At 50.7% G+C, this 13,261-nt stretch overlaps 2 protein-coding genes across 12 annotated transcripts in view; both read left to right on the top strand.

The window, feature by feature from the left end:
• Positions 1–7,735, top strand: part of LOC144338016 (uncharacterized) — a 15,207-nt gene extending 7,472 nt beyond the window's left edge. The window contains exon 5 of the mRNA XM_077986031.1: positions 89–7,735. Coding sequence (XP_077842157.1) covers positions 89–181 — 93 coding nt within the window. The 3' untranslated portion in view covers positions 182–7,735. The remainder of the gene's footprint in view (positions 1–88) is intronic.
• LOC714758 (KRAB domain-containing protein 5) overlaps positions 5,444–13,261 on the top strand; it is a 50,370-nt gene continuing 42,552 nt past the window's right edge. For 4 of the 11 annotated variants that reach the window (XM_077986029.1, XM_077986022.1, XM_077986028.1 and 1 more), the window contains exon 1: positions 5,444–5,614. In XM_077986029.1, the coding sequence (XP_077842155.1) occupies positions 5,612–5,614 (3 nt within the window). In that variant the 5' untranslated portion in view covers positions 5,444–5,611. Of the gene's footprint in view, positions 6,699–11,056; positions 11,198–13,261 lie in introns of all 11 variants that reach the window. The other 7 variants (XM_015126037.3, XM_077986025.1, XM_077986021.1 and 4 more) reach the window with 5 other exon arrangements.

Consider the following 13,261-nt stretch of genomic DNA (forward strand, 5'->3'; position numbering starts at 1 on the left):
GAGGGAAACTGGCCTCCCCCATCTTGGTGAGCTGGGCCAGGTGGATGTAGCCTGAGGCTTTTGTGGGCGTGGCTTCTCGCCCTCCCAGCCTCGGTCCCTCCCAGGTACACAGCAACTTCGGAGTGGCAGCCACATGGGGCGTCGGTCAGGGAGGCATCGTCATGGCCATCAGCCCCAGTGAGGAGACCAAGCTGCAGATGTTCATGTGGAGCCGCGTCATCTTCAGCCTGGGCTTTGTTGTTAGTGGCCACTACAAGGACTTTGCTGGGGACGTGGCAGCCTCCATAGCGTTCACCAATGACCTGAACGGTTAGCACTGGCACAATGCAGTGGACATGGAGGGTCTGTACACGCTGGACACGGCAGAGGTGGATGACCGCGGCTACTGGGTCAGGTTCCAGTCCTCATCCCTGGCATCCTGGAGTGGGACCAGGAGCAGAGTGTCATCTGTGGCTCCACTGACTTTGCAAGACAATGGTGTGGCCCCCGTGTTGCCTGGATCTGCTGGAGCATGAGTTGACTGCTCAAGACCCTGCGCCACTGCACGCTCAACCACTGCGACGCGGAGGCGGAGCTCTTCTCGGTTGAGGGCAAGGGCATCACCGGCAACGACAGGTGCCACTATAGTCTCTACCTGCTGAGCCCACTGCCCCGACCTCAGCTCCCTGCCTGTGCCCCACAAGGAGCTGCCAGAGGAGTGCTCCCATGCCAGCTTCCCCTGCACTCATAGGCATAGGTTCTGTCGCCTGTGCCAGGAGCTGGTGGACGCCTTCGTGGAGCATAGTTGAGGAGCAGCCCTTTGAGGCTGGGGCTACAGCCAGCTGCACCCTGCTACAGGCAATCGGCAGCCCGGGTTGTTCTAGGGTTGGGTCGTTGAAGAGAGAAGCTCTGGACAGTGAAGAAGAGCTTGTTCTGGCCACACTCACTAGAGCCCCTTTCCCATCCCCCACCCACCTGCTATCAGGCTCCCAGATGCAGAATCTGGAGCTTTGTGTTGGTTGTAAGTTAGTGAGCCGTGAAACCAGCGACCCAGCTGAGCTGTGCTGTTCTCCTAAGGAGGGTTTGGAAGTTGCTGGGTGGGTTGTGAAGGTCACAGTCCCTGAGTGTTAGTGCTGCTGGTTTTTAGTGCTTAGGAGTTGACCATGTTAAATTTCCCACACCACAAGTAACTCTTTTCCAGAAGCCAGTGGCATTCCTGTCTCTGTTGAGAGTCCTGGTCTGAATGTGGACCCCTTCTCCTCCACCTCCATACTCTGGCTGTCTTCTTCCTGTCTGGGGAGATCTGGCAGCCACCACCTTGTTGCTTGGGTCTGTGAGAGCAAAGCTGAGTTCTGGTCGGGCTTGCAGCAGGAGAAGGAATCTGATGCCATCTATAAGGCCCAGGTGGGCTGTGGCCGGGCCGGCGGGTTGAGATGCGCCTGTAGGTTGTGGGCAGCTAGTCCTTTCTTGCCTCTGCTCTCTCTCCTGTTTTTGAGTAAGAGCCACGAGAAGCAAAGCTCTGAGAACCCCAAGTGCCCGGCCCAGCAGGCTGTGGCCCAGCAGCGCACCGTGAATGGGAGATACCGTTGGGCTGCAGTGCCAGCATCCTGCCCCTCCAGGTATATTCCTGGGTGGAGCTGGGCCCCCACCCAGCCTGGGTAAGATGAGCCTCACTCACAGCTCATCCCCCCACGGCCCGTCAGTTCACAGCCCCCAGCATGGCCAGCGTCTTGGAGCAGCTCCAGGTCATCAGTGACATCCTCTTCATTCTTCTCAGCTGAGGCCCCTCCATGGCTCCCTACTTATAAGTTGGCCTGTAGTTTTTTAAGATATGTAATAGGCTGACATGGCTCAAAATTGAAAAGTGTAGCCAGTGATGAGAAGTTCTTTGTGAATCCTTCCAGAAATACTCCATGTGATCTTTTTCCCCCTCTTTTTTTTTCTTTGGAATTGTGGCATGCCATGGATGAAGGTTATTATTGTTTACTTCATTTAACAATGTATCTTGGTGATCTTGCATTTCAGTTCCTAAGGAGTGGCTTTATTCCTTCCCCGGCTGCCTCTGGTTCCAGTGCAAAGTGTGCCTTAGGAGCAGGCCCTAAGGACTCCCGCGGTGCTGTCACAAGCAGTGCTGCCTTTGGGAGCCCCTAACCTCCTGCCTTTTCTCCCCTCAGTGTGGGAAAGGGGTTTGGTCAGCCAGGGGTGTCAGCAACCCTGTCCCATGCCCACTGTCTACACCTAATCTGGTGGCAGGGAGGCCACAGAGTACAGCGACTGGAACTGGGTGTGAGGGTGAGAGGCAGCCGGGCCCCAGGCCAAGTCAAGTGCATGGAATCCTGACTGTCAGCAATCAGGGATCTTTCTGCTTTTGGGAGGGAAGTACTTGTTCCACGCGTCTCACTGAATATGGCACGGAGCTTGATCTGTCCCAAGTGGGAGTTTAACCAGCCTAGAGGGGAGCCCAGGGCCCTGGCCCAGTCTGACACCTACCTCCTCTCCCACCTTGTACTGCCCCAGAAGACTAGGAGAATCTGAAAGCAGAGGTGGTGCAGCACCACTAGTTCCAGGAGTCCAGAAAAACAGGGAAAGGGCATTCTGGGAGGTCGAGGTAGGTGGATCACTTGAGCTCAAGAGTTGGAGACCGGCCTAGGAAACATGACGAAACCCCATTTACAAAAAGCAAAAATTGGCCTGCTGTGGTGGCGCGACCTGTAGTCCCAGCTACTCAGTAGGCTGAGGTGGGGGGATCGCTTGGGCCTGAGAGGTCCAGGCTGCAGTGAGCCATGATTGTGCCACTGCACTCCAGCCTGGGTGATAGAATGAGATCCTGCCTCAAAAAAAAAAACAAAAAAAAAACAGAGCTAGGGCTGGGGACCCTATGGCCACTGAGTCTGAGCCAGCGGGGCCAGAGGAACTGAGCTCCCAGCCCTGTGGCTGCCAAGGATCCTTTTTCCTCGAGCTTGCAGGGATCGAGAGAGAGAGATAGTCAGGGACCCTGATGTTACAGATGCAGACTCCAGGAGAAGGGGGCATGCTCGCAGATTAGAGGAAGTGAGCCCCTCTTCCGTGTTCCACCCCCACCATCCTCCTGGGACCCCAGCCTGCATGCCCCCCTAAAAGATTCTTTTGCACTGATTCAGTGAATATACGATGCAAAGGCCTAATTGAAGACCTGTGAATGGCATGTACGGTCCTCAGTTCCCAGCTGTGGGGCCCCTCAGGCTCCCCATATTCCCCTCAGCCTCCCCATCTTACATCAGGGGTGTGGAGTGTGTCCATGGCCACGAGTATTGATCTCTCCCTCCCAGCCTGTACATCGCCCTGAGGCAGTTGAGTGGATGACATGCAGATGAGATTGCTCAGCTCATTTGCATCGTTGATGTTATGGCTGCTGCTTTTACTGCCACAACTCCCAGGCCCAACCTGGCTTAATGTCTAAGTTTTAAGCCAAAAAGGATGGGGAGCCAGAGCTTTGTGGCAGGGCTGGGGGTTGGGGTGCACTTTAGTTTTGTGGCAGGATGAAGGCTGCAGTGGTTTTATTAGTCATGATTGGCCTGGCCATAGCTCCAGGCTGAGAGGGACAGGTTTGTCAGTGGTGGTCCCCCAGATGTCCCTGTGCCCAGCCCTGGCCTGTCTGCCGTCAGGCCCAGCAGGCGGTGCTGCCACAGGCTCTGACTGGCCTCCCTACTCCCTGTACCCCAGATGGACAGAACCTTGGGATCTACAGTGGGAATGTATCATTCTCCTCATTTTAACCCGAGCTGTCTGACACAGGGAGGGTGGGGTTGGTAAGGAGCGTGGGGAACCAGGGTTGACATGGATCCTGGGGAAAGGTTACAGACACAGGAGGGCTTGTCACCTCTCTGTGGAGCCCCACTGCTTACCACACAGCACCTGCTGCAGAGACTAGCTCTGAGGGTGGCAGGGGACCCCACGGGCCATGGCTGCTGCCTCTCTGCCCCTGTCTGTGCCTGCTGTGGGAGCCTGGACTGGGGGAGGACATGGCTGCCCTGTGAGCCTGAGGGAGTCTGTCTGGCTGTGACCGCTATGTAGGGCTTTGCAGAGAGCTGCTTATGGATATGGTGTCACCAGACACCTTGTTTCAGAGGGAGTGGGCATGAGCTGGCAAGTGAAGCACTCCCACAGCTTCTCAGGAACTTTTTCTCATTTTTAAACCATCATGTCTTCATTTCACATCGGAATGAAGTGAGGTTTTGAAACCTGCTTCCCCAGCCTCTGGATTGTGAGGGCTGTTGTCCCGCAGGTTACCAGGAGAGGCATATGTATAAATTAGCTCATATTCAAGGTTATGCTTATAATGCCATCTGAGTGGGAGGTAAGAGGGTGGAGTCACAGGCACTCAGCTGGGATTTGCCTGGCCCACTCACTAGACTCATGGGATTGTGGCACAGGTGAACATCCCCTGTCATTGGAGGAAAAAGTCTGGAGTGCAGGGCGGGTGGGGGATGGGTGCTAGGCTGTGGGGTCAGGCCCTGGGCACGGTGGACCTGTTAGGTCACTGAGCATCTGGGCACCTGCTCCTGTCCCTTCAGTTGAAGTGAGGTTGGCAGCACTCCCCAGAAGGCGTGCAGTGCTGGGAGAGTGGAGGAGGGTCTGACGTTTGCCATCCTGTGGTAGGTTTTAGAGCTCACTAGACGCTTGTGGAGAGCTAATGACATGGGAAGAAGGCAGCCCGCCTTGATGGACCGTAGGGATAGAGCCTGCGATGTGAGAAACGGGTGTGTGGAGGCGGCCTGTCTACAAGAGGGAAGTTTAAGGCTCATTGCAGTGGCACCATCTCAGCTCACTACAGCTGGTGGCTGATGCCAGGCCATCCCTCTCCAGAGCAGGGAGGCCCTCGGCCTCATGTATAATTGAATGCCTTTTGGGACGCTTGGATCGTCCTTTATTTCTTGCAAATTCAGAGAAGAAAAAAAAAATTACAATCCTCATGTCCATTAGTTTCCCTGACCCCGAGATTTTAAGTGACAGCCAAGGGAAGCCTCCATTACCTTGGCCATTGAAGCCTCCTGCGTGCTCCCCCAAACCCCAGCAGTTCCCTCTGCAGTCCCACAGTTATGTCCTGAGCAGTGGGGTACCGTGCGATGAGAGGGGCTAAGGGATGGGATGAAGGTCTTTCTTGTGTTATTAGAACGGTTAAAAAGTTGTTTTAAAGGTGTCCAAATGCCCTCCTTCTTAAACCTAATTAGATAATAAGATGCCTTATACAAGCAAAACCAGGTACGGGAAAGCAAGTGCATTTCAAGTCCCAGCTCACCCCTTAAATTAGCTGTAATACTCTCAGCAGGCGGCCCCACCTCAATGCCTGTCTCCCATTCAAAAACAGAACTAATGAGGGGGCGAGGCCTGGAGCTTTACCCAATCAGTGGCGTTGGAGTGGAAATCGTCCAATCGGGAGCAGCCGGAGACCAGGGGCTGCTTCTGGGATTTGGCGGGGGCCTTTGTTGACTGCAGTGAGAGCTGGGTCACTTCACCAGGGTTCCGAGTCCTTCCACCTGGGAGGCCCAGGCAGCTTCGCGTTCTGAGAACAGACGGAACCTCTGTTGCTCTGTGACCTGCAGGCACTGGGAGCTCCGTAGCTAAGACGCCAGGACATCCCGGAAGCTGGGAAATGGTGAATGTGCCAGGTCGGGGGTCCCCAGAGGAGTGAGAGGGGCGGTCGGAAGCGGCGGGAACCCGCTTTGGGGGCACCCGGGCCTCCCCAAGGTCAGCTCCGTGGTGTGGGCCCCGGGTCCCCGCGGGCGCAACTCGGCCCTTGGTTTCCTCCGCCGCAAGATGGCGGCCGGGTCGGCAGCCGGGACCCCGTGCGTCCTGTCCGGTCCCGACGCCGCAGAGCGACCTGGCCCTGGCAGGAGCCGTCTTTGGGCAGCTCTGTGCTGCAGCCCCGCGTCTCCTCAGATTGTGCGGTGAAAACGTGAGGGTCTCAGGGGAAACCCCGGGTCGGTGTGTGATTCGTGTGTGGGAAGATACTGTGCCCCATGGTGTCCCAGTCTCCTTTTTCCTCTTACAAATTAAAGGGACTTACCCTTAAAGCGTGGAAGGGTTTATTTGGGCAAACAGCGATTGGTGAAATGGGAAGCCTGCCGCCGTGGTTTGTGGTTTAGGGTCCTCTGAAGCGGCGATTTCAAAATCCCAGGGCTTAGCTTGGAAATGCTGCTGGGGAAAAGAAACGGGCAATCTCTCTTCCACTATGGCTGTAGAAAACGAATACATTTCCACAGAAAGTGTGCTGGATTAATTGGTCAATTACAAACATTCATTAAAACGTCAGGGCCTCTCTTTTGCAGTGGAGGATTTGTGACAGTGGATATCTCTGTTCCATATTCTACTGCTAACTGGATGTCCGAGTTTAATGCCAGATTTTATGAGACAGAACTTGGCACCTCCTAGAAGTGTTCACAGATACTAAATTTTCTGCTGTTATGGAAATAATTAAATGACATGTTTCGTGCCCGAAAGAGGTATTGTGGCCTTACCTGTTGAAGTATAAAGTGTAAGTGCCTTACCGTTTCCTTCCTTTCTATAAAAACGGTGTTTGAGTGATTTATGCTGTTTTCCTGAAACCTGTTAGGTCACTGAACATCTAACTGGCTGGGCACCTGCCCCTGTCCCTTCACTTGAAGTAGGATTGGCAGCACTCCCCAGAAGGCGTGCAGTGCCAGGAGAGTGGAAGAAGGCCTGACGTTTGTTATCCTGGGGTAGGTTTTAGAGCTCGCTGGATGCTTGTGGAGAGCTGATGAGATGGGAAGAAGGCACCCCACCTTGATGGACCTGAGAGACAGAGCCTGCGAAGTGAGAAGCGGGCCTGTGGAATAACCCTGATAAGGCATAGAAGACCTCAGTCTTACTTGAGCCTGCAAAAGGAGGTCATTGAAGGCCCAGTTAGTCCTTCTTGGGGAGCGCCCCCTTCAGGTGTCCCTGAGGTTTACAGCAGCCGTGGAGGGAGCCCTTTGTACTGGGAGAAGCTGCAGAGTTCTGGAAAGCAGGGGATTCACAGGCTGATGTGGTGGAGGTTGGGCTGGAAGGGAGACTGGGAAGCTCTTTCTGAGGGTGGAATTGTTAGTGTCCTGGAGCTGTTTCTTGACTTTGTCAAATAAAACATCTGGATATAGGTAAGAAGTTCCTTAATTCTAAAGGAGTATGGCAAGAGGAGGAAAGCACCAACTGTAAGGTATTTGTGGATCTCACAGTTGAAGCAGAAAAGGCCTTTCTTTCATAGGGAGGAGCAAACATGATTAAAGGTGGGAGGGGAAGGGCACGACTCTGGGGCAAAATCAGATCCCTGATCAGAGAATGTTTCACCCTGAAGTCGGCCTGTTCTTGGGAGGGGCATAAAGAGGGGTTGAATGTTGGCTCAGGCTGTGGGTGGGACAAAGCTCAGGGACCTGGAGAAGGGGAGAAACTTCAGCAAGCTTGGTTAACACGTATTTTGTTTTGATCACGGAAGACAAAACTATTTAATTGCTTATGAGGGGGGAAAAAATGAAACAGGAGAGTCTGTGGCTTTGTGATACCTAAAACAGGGAACATCTACTAAGTCATAACGGGAAGAGGATTCTTTGCAGTAAGCTGCTCTTGCAGAACACAAAGAAAGGGGGATTTCTTTCATCACAGCTGCTTCCCAGGGTTAACTACCAACCCCATCTTTTCCCCACTCCTTTCTCTTGCCCTACACATCTCTTCCATTAGGCTGAGTTGTATGTTTTATAATAAACTGGCCAGTGCAATTACAGTCTTTGCTGAGTTCTGTGAGTCCTTGTATAAAATTAATGAACTTGAGTAGCGTATTATGGGAGGCCCTAACTTTCAGGCAGTAGCTCAGAAGTATAGATGGACCCTGGGGAATTGTGACTGACGTCTGTAGAGGGGGCAGTGTTGTGGCACTGAAGTCTGAACTTGTGGGGTCTGTGCTGCCTCTGGGTGGTGTCAGAACTGAGTTGTTGGACAACCAGTTGGTGTTGGAGAATTGGCTGGTGTTCAGCAAACTCCACACATTTATTGTCGGAAAAAAGATAGCACAGGGACCTGGGCTGGAGAGAGACTCTGGGTGTCTCCCGGAAGGGAGGCTCTATTCTCCTGCACACAGGGTGTCACCCTACACATTGTCCTGTTATTGCACATCTCCTCCCAGGGAGAGAGGCGACTGAGGATAGAAAGGGTAGAAGTTCTGAGAACAGACCCCGCCCCCACTGTGCTGCTACCATATAATTCCCACCCACTCTGAACACACCCACTAGGCACTGACGTGGCCACGCCCCTTTCAGGACAAGACTTGGCCCTCAGGAATTGTGCCCGTAGCACCTTTGCTCCCAGAGTTTCCTGCCAAAATTCCCATACAAGTGCCTAAAGGACTCCTGGCTCATCCTTGTCCCCAGACCCTGAAACTGCAGCAGCAACCTAGTCCCTCCATCAACCTAGGCTTGTGGACCACCCAATCATAGTCTCATCTGCCTGCATGCACACAGGAATAAGTCAGAGCCCCGTCTAGGCCAGTATCTGTAGCACAAACCAGTCCTTCCACCAATTCTGCACTGCCCCCTACTCGAGAGTTCTTAGTAGCACCTTCCTTTCTGCCTTTTAACTTCCCCACAGACCCTGACAGGGTCTCACTCTGTCGCCCAGGCTGGAGTGCAGTGGCATGATCATGCAACCTTGACTTCCCTGGGTTCAGGTGATCCTCCCACCTCAGACTCCCAAATCGCTGGGACTAGAGGCGTGTGCCTCCTGACACCTGGCTAATTTTTGTAATTTTTGTAGAGACAGGGAGAGTCTCACTATGTTGCCCAGGCTCGTCACAAACTCCTGGGCTCAAGTGATCCACCCGCCTCCCAAAGTGCTGGGATTACAGGTGTGAGCCACCATGCCTGATCCACAAACCCTTTTTTACGTGCACGCGGCGTGTCCAAGCCCAATCCTCAGGTGCCTGAATCCAGCGCCTGCTGGAATTCAGATGTCCATGAATTCAAGATTGTGGCCCTAGATCTTGCAGTTGTGAGAACAAGTACAAATTAAAAATATATGACTTAACCCTTCTTGAAAATAAGGGAAGACATGTTTCTCTCCTTCCTTTTCTTGAATCATTTACTTTAGAGAGTTTTATATGTAAATTTTTTTCTGCCTTTTGGAAGTATATCTAAATCATTGTAACAGCTAAACAGATCTTTTGTCTCTTGTCAGTCTTTGTTGTTGTTGTTGTTTTTGGAGTCTTGCTGTGTCGACCAGGCTGGAGTGCAGTGGTGCCTCTTGGATTCAAGTGATTCTCCCGCCTAGCCTCCCAAGTAGCTGGGATTATAGGTGCCTGCCACCACGCAGGGCTAGTTTTTGTGTTTTTAGTAGAGATGGCGTTTCACCATGTTGTCCAGGCTGGTCTCAAACTCCTGACTTCAGGTGATCTGCCTGCCTCAGCCTCCCAAAGTGCTGGGATTACAGGCGTGAGCCACTGTGCCTGGCCGTCAGTCTTTTTGATTCGGGACATTCTTTCTCTAGGAACTGGGAATCATTGATTTGAAATATAGGTAGCAAAGAAGATCGAGCCATATCTCACAGTTTCTCTAGGAGAACAGGCATCTGCCTTCAGGCCCCTGGCTCCAAGTTGCAAATCTACCTGTCACGAAGACATGAAGTTTATTTGTCCTTATTTAAGGAAAAATAAGGCCAATTAAAAAACACAGATGGCCTCCCAGTTCCCAGGTGAATTTAGGATGCACTCTATCTGACAAATGGTGCTGTCAGGTCTTCTATTGAGGACTAATGGTGAGTCATGAGTGACTGTTTTTCCAGTCCCTTAGCAGATTGCATGTAATGTCCTTCACATTTGGTCTGATTGTGTCATAAAACAGTTTTCTTTCTTTTCTACCATTGTGCATTGTTTTTCTGATGATTCTGTTTTTAATTGTATTTCCCAAACACTGAGACGTGTAAGGTGCCGCAGGCCTCACTCTAGAGGCGACGTTCCCTCGAAGACTTCCCGTCACAACCCACAGTTGTGCAGCAAAGTGCCCATTGCCCCAAAAATCTGCAGGCAGAATGGTCTCTCTGCTTATTTGGAATCTTTAATCCCTTCTAGAACAGTTGGCCAGATTTCTACAGAAGTAAGTTCACAGGGCATCAGTTAGCCATTCCGGCTCTGTCATGCCCCTGGCATCTTCAGACCTGAAACTGATATAGAGACCATGGGGACTGGAAACCAACCAGGCACATACACATACATGGAGTAGGCCTGAGAATCTCAACATTCCCTTCATCCTCTTGCCCAAATGCCCATGAATGTGCGGAGGGTGCATGCCACTTCCCTGCCCCTCCAACACCTAAATCTGCAGCCCCAAAAGTTGAACCCAGGTCCTGGGGTTCTCTAGGATGTGTGACAGCAGCCTTCCTGAGGGGCTGTCTCCTCTAGTTTTCCTCTCTTCACAGCAACACCCAAGAATGCAGAGCCAGGTTGATTCCGTCTGGGGTCTGCACATAAAGGCTGGTCTCCACCTGGGATCCACAAGACAGGGCCAGACTTTGCACTGAGGATGTATAGAAAATCCAGGGGACAGTTTCTGCATTACGAGAGATTGACGTAGACCTTGTAAAGCCCTACTTTTTGTGTGGGGTCCTTCAAGTTTTCCAGATCTTGTCCAGTGAGCTGCTGCAGTTCTGTGAGGGCCTTCTGGTCTAAGCAGAATATGGTGGCAGAATCTGTTAGTGTAAAGCAGCATCTTAGCGAAGGGAGGGCAGGGCCACCACTGTCCAGAGCCATGAATAAAACTACAGCTACCTGTGAGCTGCGTTACTGGAGTAGGGTAATCTTGCCCTTTCTTGTACCCAAGAGTTAGCTGATCAGGTATAGGTAATATTATGCCTGGCTCCAGAATCTGTGGCTCCACTGGGGCAGTTCCACTTTGTATCCTGGCCCCACAGAGTTGGCCTGAGTCTGTCCTGCCCAAATCACTATTGGGGCCTGAGCACAAGATCACCAGGGACTCCCTCACCAGCACCTTGAGACATTTGGTGATGTCCTGTGCAGACTGAGGTCAGGCTGACAACAGGGTCTAATTTCTTTCCATCTCAGAGGGAAAGGAATGTATTATCCAGGATTTGTTCCTCCACTCTCAGAAGGAATCTGTTTATTTGGTATCCAAATGGGAGTTGCTCCAGTGTTCTACTATGTGGACGAAGAACAAAGAGGAGTTCTGGAGACTCATACTGATAGGTAAACCAATTGCTTCCATTTCATATGGCCATTAGATCAACACTTGTAGCAGCCATAGTCCCTACCATCCAGGAACTTTCAGTCTAGAGCAGGTGGATAATGGCCAAATTCAGCATCATGTGGTCCTGTGCAAGCACGGAGGTATATGGGGAACTTGGGCTTGATTTGGGACACTGCCCTTATGTTGACATTGTGAGTTCTGATGTCACCACCCAAAGTGCCATCCATGGACAGAAGAGTTGTTATTATTTCTATCGATTTTCTCTTGATTTGGTTTTTAACATAATTTCCCAGAAGGCCCTACATGTTTTGACTAAATTGCTTGTTAATGGATTTACAAAATAGTTAAGGATGAAACAAACAGTTAAAATCAGAAAAACTCTGGGAGTCAGGCTTAGGAAAGACAGGACTTACATCAGCAAGATAGAGATGGGAAGCCTAGGGCCTGCCCCGTGCCCCTTGCCTTGGTCTGCCCTAACCCTGCCCAAATCCACCCTCTTCTGAGCTTGGTTCAGGTCTGGCTCCACCTGGGAGCCTACCTTCACAGAACTGTTTGTTGGAGATCAGACTCCTGAGTGGTTGCTCTTGCTGGTTCTCCAGAGCCAGTGCTCACAATTTCCCCAAACCCAAAAGCAGTTAAATGGGAGCAAAGGACAATATGGGGGCCTGAATTTTTTTCTTCATTGAAACAGTGCTTCTAGAGACATCCCACCTGGCAACCTTTTTTCCATTCCTGCAGGTCCAGTAGTTGCTCCGCAAGTAGTAACAAAGTCAATGTAAAGACTACAGTGAGAAATCCTTATGAACTAAACTTCAGCCTTCTTTTCCGTATCCATCCCATCTGTCTATAGTTAGCTTTTGTAGTGACAGGGAAACAGAAGAAGAGAGAGAAAGGCTGGGCCATCATCTAAATCTTGCAGGGAATTATGGGATACTCAGGACTCACATCCCAGGGGTTTATGTGGCTTAACTCACACCATGTGATGTTGCTAGCACAGTGCATACTGTGAGCACATAGTACAAGCTCAGTAAACACTGCTTTCATGCATGTATCCATGCTGTTTTCCAAATGCTGACTTAGATGTTACTGTACTCTCCAGCCTCTGTAGACTTTAAATGGCTGGCAAAGGATGTGATTTTTCAGGACAGTGGTTGGTGGTCCTCGCTGTGAATGAAAAGTATTTGCGTTGTGATTCGAGTATTGGGTGTAAAGGACTCTGTGCTGTGCCCGCTTCCTCTAGCTGTGTGCTAATGATAATGGGTCTTAAGCCGATTCATGGAACTTTTCCAAACCTGCAGAATCGCAGTACTTAGCACAGGCCCCAGAATACCAAATGATGTGTATGCATATTGAAGCTTGAGAGGAATGCTTAGCTGAGTGGTTCTCAGCCCAGGCTTCTAAGTAGGGTCACATGGCCAGTTTGAAGAAATATGGCCACCTGTATGTTCCTCCACAGATTTTATTATTATACTCGGATCATGATTTACTTTTTTCCCCCACTGATATCACAATAATGATTATGGGTCCATCTGTGCGTCAGCACTGATACCGGTTCATCTCATTACAGCTGATGCTAACTTCATTCCTCTGGTTCGGGTGCTCTCTGCCGGATTCCTTCACTAGTTATTTTTCTCTTTGTTGTTAATGAGTATCTAGGAGGGAGGATTTACTGAGTGATGCGTATAAACCATCTCGTTTAATCCAGAGACTCCCATTGCTTTTTAGTTTCCCTTTGCTTGTGGGTTGCTTTGGAGAGTGAAGGCTCTCACGTTTGTTGACTGTAAATACTGGTTTTTGAAACTGGAAGTTCTGAAACAAGCGTCACTTCTGTAGGTTTCCTTTTTAATTTACTAATTTCACAAGCATACACTCCTTTATTCTCTGTATTTTCAGAGAAAGATAACAACAATTAACATATAATTAATATATCTACTGTCTTAATACTCTAAAATATAACACAGCACTTAGAATAAATAAAACAAAAACTTGGGGGAAAAAAACTAGACTCAGAAACAGAAGCTCTTTATTTTAGTTTATATCATTGTATATATTAGTCTTCATAG

The sequence above is a fragment of the Macaca mulatta genome, chromosome 20, assembly GCF_049350105.2.
Source record: "Macaca mulatta isolate MMU2019108-1 chromosome 20, T2T-MMU8v2.0, whole genome shotgun sequence".
Classification (NCBI taxonomy): Eukaryota; Metazoa; Chordata; class Mammalia; order Primates; family Cercopithecidae; genus Macaca; species Macaca mulatta.